The 10,563-nt window shown below is 38.5% G+C and overlaps 1 protein-coding gene across 30 annotated transcripts in view; it reads right to left on the bottom strand.

Annotated features, from left to right (window-relative positions):
* Positions 1-1,072: 1,072 nt before the first annotated feature.
* The window catches only part of nfasca (neurofascin homolog (chicken) a), a 104,020-nt gene continuing 94,529 nt past the window's right edge, over positions 1,073-10,563 (bottom strand). For 17 of the 30 annotated variants that reach the window (XM_028003610.1, XM_028003611.1, XM_028003613.1 and 14 more), the window contains 5 exons: positions 9,732-9,860; positions 9,017-9,052; positions 7,440-7,509; positions 5,850-5,867; positions 1,073-3,002 (listed from right to left, as the gene is read on the bottom strand). In XM_028003610.1, the coding sequence (XP_027859411.1) occupies positions 2,774-3,002; positions 5,850-5,867; positions 7,440-7,509; positions 9,017-9,052; positions 9,732-9,860 (482 nt within the window). In that variant the 3' untranslated portion in view covers positions 1,073-2,773. Of the gene's footprint in view, positions 3,003-5,849; positions 6,538-7,439; positions 7,510-9,016; positions 9,069-9,731; positions 9,861-10,563 lie in introns of all 30 variants that reach the window. The other 13 variants (XM_028003625.1, XM_028003632.1, XR_003593690.1 and 10 more) reach the window with 10 other exon arrangements.

Below are 10,563 nucleotides of genomic sequence, written 5' to 3'. Positions count from 1 at the left end.
TTGATTTATTAAAAACGACATTTTGTTTATTTATTGTTTTGTATGTGTGTGTGTGTGTGTATGTGTGTATGTCTGTTTCTGAAAGGCCAAAATGTTTCTAAAGTTGTTTTTAAGTTTTGGTGTGATTCTATTTCTGACAATGAAATGCAGCCACCATAAAAGGCAAAAATGTGTGTTTTATTTTTAAATTAAATATGAATATAATGTAGAATTAATATTAATACTATTTCTGTAATAGACATATAAATTAAATTAAATATTTACATGGAGTTCCAAGCTAACTAAAAAAAGAAAGAAATCTGTTATTCATTGAAGAGCTAGACTATGTTCACACAGCAGGTCTAGATACTCAAATCCATTTATTTATTTATTCTGTTTTAATTCATATTACTAACTCAATCTGACCACAATCGACTTCTACTTGAACGGTTTACAATCCCAACGCGACTCACAGGAGAAGAAGAAGAACGCAGACGTCACAGAGCAGCGCTCTGTTTACGGCAGTAACAATGGACGCAGCGGTCTGTGGATCAATCTGAACATTTATCCAGCAGTGGGAGCCGACAGCATCGTCACAAGATCATGACAAGACGAGAACTTTCAGGATTATAGAGTAAAGAGACAATGCTCTCTTTACTCTATAATCCAGACATAGAGTAGACATTGTTTACATCCAGAGCTGCTGCTTCTTTTGGTGCAGCGTTACGACGCACGTCTCGAATCAATGGCGTAAAAGTCAGAGAAAATGCGACGCGACGGTTCACACCGCCGATGCTTCTTGAAAACTTTTGGATACGTATGTGATTCAGTACCACATATGGAAGTGGAACAGATCAGATTTTTTCGGGTTCGGTCTGAAAATGTTGGATATGGGTCATATATAGGGGGGGAAAAGGGGAAAGTCGAATTTGGGTCGCCTTTGCCTGCTGTGTGAACGTAACCTCAGATAGTGCCGTTGAGTGGAAGGAGCAACACTCTTGAGGGCTAAAATAAACTAATGCACTGAATAAATAATTTGGTAAGTAATCTTAAAGGAACCAAAATTATTCCTACTGGGGATTTTTTTGTTTTGTTTTCTTACTGTACACTGAATCGACCAATCAGCTTGGACAAATGTAAAATACTGAGCCTTCCTCTTCAAAAACATCATATTAGCATATGTCATTTTAAAGCGATTCAGTTAATTATGATCGTACTGTAAAACCTCTACTTTAATAGTAGCATGAGAACAAATGACTTATCATAAAGGCTCTGCACAGAGGCGCAAATGGCAGAAAAACACAAAGGTGTGGATTTGTTCATCCAGTGGGTTAAGACATAACATGAACAATTTTACAGGTCATGTGAAGGCAAAGAAATGCACTATTTTTATCTGCTTTTAAATGTCGTGGTGATGTGACAATATCTCACTCATTGACGTTTGCTTGGTTTATAGTGGAGACAAACATCTGACTGTTGGCTGTAAGGCAAAACCAAAGGATGCATAAACCCACTTTAAATCTGGACACACCTTGGTTTTTTGTCCACAGGGAGAATTTAAAGTCTGCTTTCACCGTCTAAAATGTCCAATGTGTGAGTGTGTGTGTGTGTGTGTGATGCAGATTTTTATTCCCTTTTCTGTCATGAACCCAAATGTTGTTGCTACAGATTTTGATGTTTTATTAATAGTGTGCAACACATTTGAACTCAAAATAAAAAATAAAAAAAAGTGAGGCGCCATGGCAACAAAGAAACAGAGCGGTGGTGGCTTGCCTGCTTATGAGGGAGTTAACTGGGTTTGATATTTTGGTGTTTCTTGCTAAAACTACCATTTCTGTTTAGTGCACATGTCTTACTATCATGCTCCAAAATATTAGTTTTTTTCTCATTATTATTCAAAAGATGGACTTTTTTTACAGTAGAATGCAAGAGGGGCTGAAGCCTGTGCAGGTGCTGGATTCTCTCTCTCTCTCTTTTTTATAACAAGACATTAAAAGGTTGGATTGAACATTGGAGACGAACATGTCAATAAAAACACGTGGTTTCAGATTTAAGATGGCTAACAGAAACCTAATGTTATGTTTTCATATACCAGATTAAACTCAAAATGTTATGGAGGTTGTGCATAGTTTCAAGGGGCACTAAAATGTGTGCCAGGACTGTGTACAGCATTTATTAGGATTCAATACATCATCTACCAGCTGTGGAAAACAAAAACAAAGAAGAAAAGAAAATCGTTCACTGCGCAGTAAGTATCAATATGATAAACATATCTGCCAGCATCTTGTTCAGATTAACGGTGAGAGGCTGATATGTCACAGGATGGGGTTGGAGTGGACTCGGGGATTCAGATTCAGAGGAGCATCTCAGGCAGAGCAGCGGCAAAATGACAGGGTGGGAGGGGGCGACAGAAAACCCAACAAAAGAAACCAAGACTGCTTGCTGATGCATCCAAAGCCGCCACTGAAGGCACACTTCAAAGTTTTGCATGGGTGAAGAGCAGACGAGCAGGCGCTCCGGAGACGACTTCTCCTCTCCGTCCAACATTCGCCTCCGACAGATCATGTAATCAGAGCCAAGAAACGGAAAATTAAAGGCTTGTGATCTAAGCTTACCCACCCTCCCACCCCCGTGTTCGTCTTTATTTCTACGGAGGACAGCCTGTTTAGTCTCCAGACAGAGCCTCCTGCGTTTCTGCGTGTACCGTGTTTAGATACTCGTATAATCAAGTGTGTGTCTTGTGTACAGTGAGGTGTGGAAAGGCGTTGGGGAGTCCTGCAGCGGCTCCGCTCCACTACGCCAGCGAGTAGATGGCGTTGACAGGAGAGGTGGCCTCGGAGCTCTCGTTTCCCTCCGTCTCGTCCTTGTCCTTCTTCACCGTGTACTGGCCGATGAAGGAGCCGTCCTCGTTGAACTGGCCATCGCCGCCTTCGCCGTAGTCCACGAGGCTGTCGTCGCTCTCCTTCACGTTGCCGTCCAGCGAAGTCTGGCTGCCCTGCAGAGGCTTGTTGTCCTCGTCGCTGCTGCAATGACCAGCAGAAAGGTTAGAGCTTCAGAGACCAGTGTGTCCTCTTGACATGCCAGTGGGACATAGAGAACTTGTCACCAGTTAGAGCTCCAGTATGCAGCTTTCATAAAACCATGTTTTTTACATATTTGTTAAAGCTGTCGCCGTGTTGTGCCGTCTGAAGAAACACACTGCTCCCAACCAAAAGCAACCAATCATAGGCAGGAGGAGGGGCTTAGCGCTGTCAATCAACCTCATGTATTCATTGCTAAATGTGCTGATGCCATTGAAACAACATATGGTTGATATCGGTGGCCATGCGAATTAGTTTAGTGTAGTAAAGAGCAAAAAAGGGAGTGGGGGGGGGTGAGCTGTACACACATGGGGATGATTGACAGCACTAAGACCCTCCTCCAGGCTCCTCCAATCAGAGTGGGAACCAGGGTTCCCAGAGTTCTCCCTGGGAACTCTGGGAGAAAGCAGAGGAGCTAAAACAAATTTCACAGACTATTTGTTACTATCACAACATTTAAACAAAATGTAAAAAAAAAATTACTATTTTTATACAAGTTAAATGCTGAGGCTTCAAAGGCATACGATGTAATGATTGCTGGAGAAGAATCATTTTTCTGGTTCACTTTGTCCCACATTTTTTTGAAAACTGGTTCTGGATAATCCACGCAACCCAAATGCTTCTCTTATCGTCACCACTGCCTCAACAGATTAATTATGTACTGGATACATCTTTATGTGCTGCTGTTCTCCAACTCCTTCACAATTTAATTCACGCACAATTTTTCTTTCAGCTACCATGATTTAATAAGATATTCTAAACCTCCCTCTGGTCTATTTACAAATCAATTTTCGTTTCAATAAACCATAAAACAAAGATGGAGCAGGGCAAGCAAGGTTGTGTTGCAGCACAATAAATGTGAAGTTTATGAAAGTGCAGCTCTGTTATAAGAAAATATTTCACAATTAAAAAAGACAATCAACCTCTTTGTATTTTTATATTTTTAATCAACTGTTCAGTCATTTGAAATATTTCACAGGTTTGTGTTTTATTGCTATTTTCCTGTGACAATCACAAGGTTTTTTTTGAGAGTTAAATGAGGGCAAAGTGTCGACATGCTGCCACCTGGTGAACCAGAAACAAAAGAACTGTCCTGAAAATATGCAAATAGCATCTCCATCCATCCATCCATTTTTCTAACACCCTGTCCCTAGTGGGGTCAGGAGGGGTGCTGCTGCTTATCTCCAGCTAACGTTCCGGGCGAGAGGCAGGGTCACCCTGGACAGGTCGCCAGTCTGTCGCAGGGCACAAATAGCATCTCTCTAGGAACAAATTTAAATAAGAAATTATGTTTCTGTTCGCCCATATTTATTTATACTTTTAGGCAAACTACAGCCAGAGAAAATTGCTTGGCTTTCTCATTGTTTGCAAATTGTGCAGAAAAAAAATACCATCTGCTGAAACCTAGACTTTTGGTGCATGGGTAAAAAAAAAACAAAAAGGGGAAAAAAAAGGGGGAAACAGTGACCTCTAGTGTTGATTGGTTACAAATAAAATGAGTCCCAGAAGTTCATCCTCTTCCTCTGAAGTCTAGCAGATACTATTTTCCTCATCTCTTCTCAAAACAAATAAGTTGTCAAATTATTTAAAAATCATGTTTTCCCTTTTTAAATACAAAAATTCCAACCTGACGAGCGTGGGACATTCCAAGAGATGCGTCGCATGCAGAGATCGATGAGCATAACAGAATGAAACCGAAGCAAATCCACTGTTACTGGGAAAGCAGTGGGATGGAGGGCTCAGCAGCGCGCCGCCATCGAGACTTAATAGCGCACAAGAGCTTTTATTATTCCCATGAAATTACAAGTTAGAAAAGAAATATAAATATAGAAGACATGACAATTTGTGATACGTTCAATAGTTTTTTTTCTCTCCAAACGAACTAGTGGCAGGGACGTTTTATTCTGGTGTCATTTACCATCCGCAGCATCTGTTGTTCATATAAAATTGACTTTCTGATGTGATTCCTATAATCAGATGTTTTGAAAAAGGACAAATAACGTCTCTGTGGCGACTTCGACTCCAGACCTCGGTTCCTTTGTCACAAGTCCTTGTACCCTTCCTGTCTGATTATTGTTAAATAAATAAAAAAACAGATTTTTTTTTTAATTAAAAAAGCTAAAGTTTCAATTGAGCTTGTATTGAAGCTTTTACTTTGGGATTTTTGTTTTACTGCCAAATTGTAACAAACAATTCAAACAGAAAACTAATATTGGTGGTCAGACTAAAAGTAACTTAAGTAATATCAAATGTCTGAACTGAATAAGAAAAAAAAGGTAAAAACTTGCATCAACCTTTTGGAGACCTTTTTAAGCGCAACAGATTTAAAAAGACTATTAATGCAAATTAAGCTGGAATAGAATTAAGAGCGTGTTTAAGTATTTAGAAATATGTTGTTTTTTTGTTTTTTTTTACCTTAGGACAAAGAAAATATGAATTTTTAAAAACGGAAGCAAAATCCATGCAAACTGTCACCTCTTTTTTTTCACCTGAGCTAAAGAGAGAACTTACCTTCTCCGTCCGTCTACAAACAGCTACGTTGTTCACCAACATTTTCGTATCGTTATGCTAAATACTACATAGCAAAGAATCCATCTAAAGTCATCCAGCTGACATAAACACAGATTCCTCTTTGCAATCTGACTGAAGATCCAACATTGCAAGCTCTTTGGTCTTCCAGTCCAAGCTCCGGTTGATCAAGCTTTCATCACCATCCCCTGAATGCAACCACCCCCCCAAAAAAAGCGTCCAGCCCCACAACATGCACAAGTCGTGCCGGCACCAATGTACCTGTTTTCATTTTCGTTCCTGTCGCGGACAGATGAACCATTTCCGCATTTGGAAGAGAAAGGGATGAAGTATGAGGAATCGTGGGAGGGGGAACAGTGAGGGCAGAAGAGGTGCAGAGAAAAAGATAGAAATGACAAAAACACGAGCTCCGCTCTGTGCATGCGCGGGAAACCTTCCACACACACCAACACACACACACACACCGGGTTAAATGGAGGGACTTCAACCAAAATTAACGTCTGATCTGGGATCAAAAGAAGCAAAAATCTTAGCAGTAATGGTGTGTAACGTACAGAGTTGATTAATAAACTAAACTTGATTAATCGGAACAGATTAATTGTGTTAACACAAAAGAGCAAATCCGCAGATCATTTATTACCTTTAGATTTACCTCGGTCTCCCTTGGAAACAGATTTTCTGAGGTTTTTACAACATTAATTATTCCACAAAACCAAAGCTACTTAATAATAACAATAACAATAATAAAAACAATATGAGAGGCAAAACCAGGAAGGTTTGTGGAAGCTCCAATGCACACAGTTAAGGGTAAATGTTATGGTGCCACTCTTCAAAACGAGCTGGAGTTTATTAACCACAGATTACGCATGTTTAATAAAAGCCATATTAGGTTAAAGAAGATGCTAGATGATACAAAACAAAAGGACAAGACCACAGAGATCAGTGGAACCTGAAAGAACCAAAAGACACATCACTTACAAAAACGGCTACAACACACAGTTCACACAGCAGGCCTGATGTGAGCCAGCTATTGTTTCCTCATCTACTGCTGTAAAGGTTTTCTGAACAGCGATAGTTTATTGCTGCTTGGATCATGACGGAGGAGACAGCAGGAACTGTTCTGTATGAACGCGGTCTAAAACTCTAGTTTTATTCTAAAGCCGCATATTATTGAATTTTGTAGAACGGTGTTCAGTTGCAACTCAGAACTAGTGAGAGATCATCACTGATTGGCTGGCTGGTTTCCATGGTCTAGGCACCATGAAGGACAATATGTAGCTATTTCATACGCAGAGCAGACATGATTTATCGACGTTTTGGAGCATTTTCAGATGTTTTCAGATTTTCATGATTATTCCTAATAAAGTTCCGATAGCCACTTGTAATTATTTGGTCATTTCTAATATATTCTGATAGTTAATTATGTTGTTTTTGTTGTTAGTTTTTTATTTAGCTGAGTAATTTTGAGAGCCAATTTAAGGAAGATGTGGAGCCTGCAGCTGTAGCGCTCACAACTGCTGTTGCTATGGTTACGGATTCTGAAGAAGGAGTTTGTTTGATTTCAGAAAATGTTGAGATTATTTCCATTTGCTTCCCAACTTTAAAATAGAGGAGCTGTTGCTTCACTGATCAGGTGCCTTGGCATGTATACATAAAGTAATGCAAATAGTCATATGGTATTTATCAGATATAGTCAGTAAAATGACTGTCAGATTTCCTTTTCCCACAAAGTGAAACAGTGTTTCTGCTTGTTTAATGTGATCCATGATGCTACTTTGAAAAGAGTTTTATACAAACGACTAACTTTATGTGATACACAGTGAAAGCAATGAGCTCGTTGTTTATACTTACTGGTAATCAAAGGATCCATCCTGATCTTTCTGATCCACTGGATCCAGGGGAAGATCCTTTTTGTCACGAACTGATAAAAAAAATAAAAGAAAGAAAAAAAGGTTTACTCAAAGTTCCACAGTTGGTAAAGTTCATGTATTGGTAGCGTTTTGGGGTCAGTATAAAAACCCAACTGTTTTTTTTTTTCTTTTCTGTTTTTTGGTCACACTTAAATGACTTACATCGTCAAATAAACCTTAATATCAGACAATAAGTGGAGTTTATACGAAAAAAAGCCATTTTCAGTTGATGGAGTGTTATTAAGGGAAAACCAATGAGAGAAAGGACTAGTTTTTCTTATTGGTTAGATTAGCCCTTTGTGAGTTAGCGTTAGCCTCAACCGCTTTGAGTCACAGAAAGAAGGTGAAAATGTCTGAGTGCAACTCAAACTTTAGCCTGACAAAAAATTTCACCGAGAAAAAAACAAAAACAATACATAGAATACAAAAGATTAAATAATCCTGTCAATACAAATTTAAGACCTGCAATTAAGGTATTTAAGGCCAACTTACAGTTTTTAATTCATTCAAGACATTTTAAGGCCATAATTTTAGATAGACTAATTTAATACTTTCTAAGGATGCACGCCAGGCAGCGTCTCCAGGTTTAGCGGACGATTATTTTCCCAGATAGGATAGCCTTTTTTTTATTTTTATGACTATTATCATCCTGTGAAGAATATATTTGATATTTACCGAGGTTACATTTGCCTGAAATTGAACATTGTTTGATGATCTGAAAAAATAAATATGAGAGAAATCAGTTTGGGGCCGAATACCTTCTGACATTCCTGACCAAGCACGATTTCACATCAGGTAATCTGATGAAGTTAACAAATGAAGAGAACACTTGGTAACACTTTATTTGACGGGGTGTGCATTAGACTGACATAACACTGTCATAAACATGAAGGAGTCTTTATGAATGTCTATGACTGTTGTCATGAAGTGTCGTTCGGTAAATAATGACACTTTTAATGCAAAGTTGTTCTAAAAGTTGCATTAAAAGTCAGTTAAAAGTGTCAACTTTGAATTATTTTGTAAATATTGACACTTTAATGCAAAGTTGGGACTTTAAATGGACTTTAAATGCAACTTTCCAGGCAACTTTGCATCAATGATGTCATTATTTACCGAATGACACTTCACGGCAACAATCATAGACATTCATAAAGACTCCTTCATGTTCATGACAGTGTCATGACAGTGTCTTGCACACCCCGTCAAATAAAATGTTAACGAACACTTTACTGTGATTCTCTTTCAGTGTAAATCATAAAAGTGTAGTTTAAAGATGGGTTATTTAGTTACTGCTGATTAAAAAGAGAAAATATGCGTTGTTAATTTGCAATTGCTCCCTGTCAGACTGACCACATCAGTAACTCGGGGGGCAGCTGGAGTCTGTATTAGAGGCATTTTGTAAGATCATCTGTCATTAATTCTTCACTCACAAAAAAGAAGAAGACCTGGTGTTACTCTGTCTGCATCATGTTAAGCCCCTTTCTATTAGTTTCATGTCTGATCCGTCACGGCACCTACCGAGGTATTTTGTGAAACCAGTCAAGAAGCCGGGACCTAGACATTACAGAAACTGCAAAACATTATTACAACTCTGCATTCTCTTCTTCCAAGGGTTCAGGCCATCAGACGCCCATTTTCTGATGTATGCGTTTGTGATTGTGTCAACAAAGAGATATTCTTTTAGTTTGATCTAAAAAGGAAAGTATTTCAAAATCAATTTGACAACATCTGCCAATCTAGAATAGAGAAGAATAGTTTTGGAGTCCAAGCCGGAGACCTAAATGTTTCTCCATCATACTGTATGTAGACAGACGTCTATTAATTACTTTAATAGAATTCCAGTTAGATGTAAAATACATATAAAACACAGAGAAATGCAATTGCATGACTGTTGACCAGCATGAGTCTAGAAAAAAGAAAACAACCATAAAAAAACAATGTAAGGCAAAATAATACAGTCTGAACCAAAAATAATTACACCTATGAATGAAATTACTTTTATTACCTCAGATTTAATGTAATGTTACCCGTTACGTGATCCAGTAAGTCTGGCTTTTGTGTACATAATCAAACATGTTTATTAGTCAGAAAACCGTTCAGTATTTCTTGTTTGAGATAAACAGCAAAAGGATTTTTCTCTACAAATCAAATATTCAGAGGGCTGCAGAGATTATCCAACAAAAACATATGAATGATTGAAAACACTTTGAATAGAGTAAATTTATAGCCTTACTTGGGTATTTGCCTCCACGACTCCTCTTGATGAAGCAGACAATGAGGAGGATCAGTATAATGAGGGCAATGGCACACATCAAGCCAATGAACCAGCCCTGAGTGGCTATGTCTACCTGGTCTATGTGAGCTGGACACACACGCCCACACACACACACACACACACACACACACAGAGAGAGAGAGAGAGAGAGAGAGAGAGAGAGAGAGAGAGAGAGAGAGAGAGAGAGAGAGAGTTTTCAGCATCAGTTGTAGTTTTCTCATATCTTGTCACATTGCTCAATTACTTAAGAATTACATTCATCCACAGCAGCAGAAATCTTCTTTCTCTACAAGATTTAACGTACACTCAAACAATTTTATGAATTTTGTCATTTATATTACCCATAAGCCTCCCTAATGCTCCCTTAGACATAGCAAAATTATAAAGCCTGTTTTTGGTTTTATTTTTTTTATTTTACTGAGGTATTATATGAGCGGTCTTTACGACGTGAAGCTGCAGCAGAGCTCAGGTTGAGATGATTTATCATCGGTTGTTTGCTTATAAATATCAAATATATTTCATCATTTACAACAGCTGCGTTTCCATGACAAACATGTGCAAAACTGTCAGTACCCTGCTAATGTCAGAAAAGCACAATTTCACAATTGTCTCCATTAAATAAAAAACGTAATTAAAAGCCCATGCTAATGATCTTGCTCACGCTCATTAAAAAAACACGCTGCTCCAGGATCCCACACCTACTTCCTGTCTTCTTCTTGTTGATTTCCGACAGAGGCAATATCTGCGACATGTTGATCATGTGAGGGGAAAAAAGTGTTTCCGTTGCAGT

Source organism: Xiphophorus couchianus, chromosome 20 (assembly GCF_001444195.1).
Source record: "Xiphophorus couchianus chromosome 20, X_couchianus-1.0, whole genome shotgun sequence".
In the NCBI taxonomy this organism is placed as follows: Eukaryota; Metazoa; Chordata; class Actinopteri; order Cyprinodontiformes; family Poeciliidae; genus Xiphophorus; species Xiphophorus couchianus.
The sequence above is the reverse complement of the archived record's forward strand: the minus strand, read 5'-3'. Positions and strand labels throughout refer to the sequence as shown.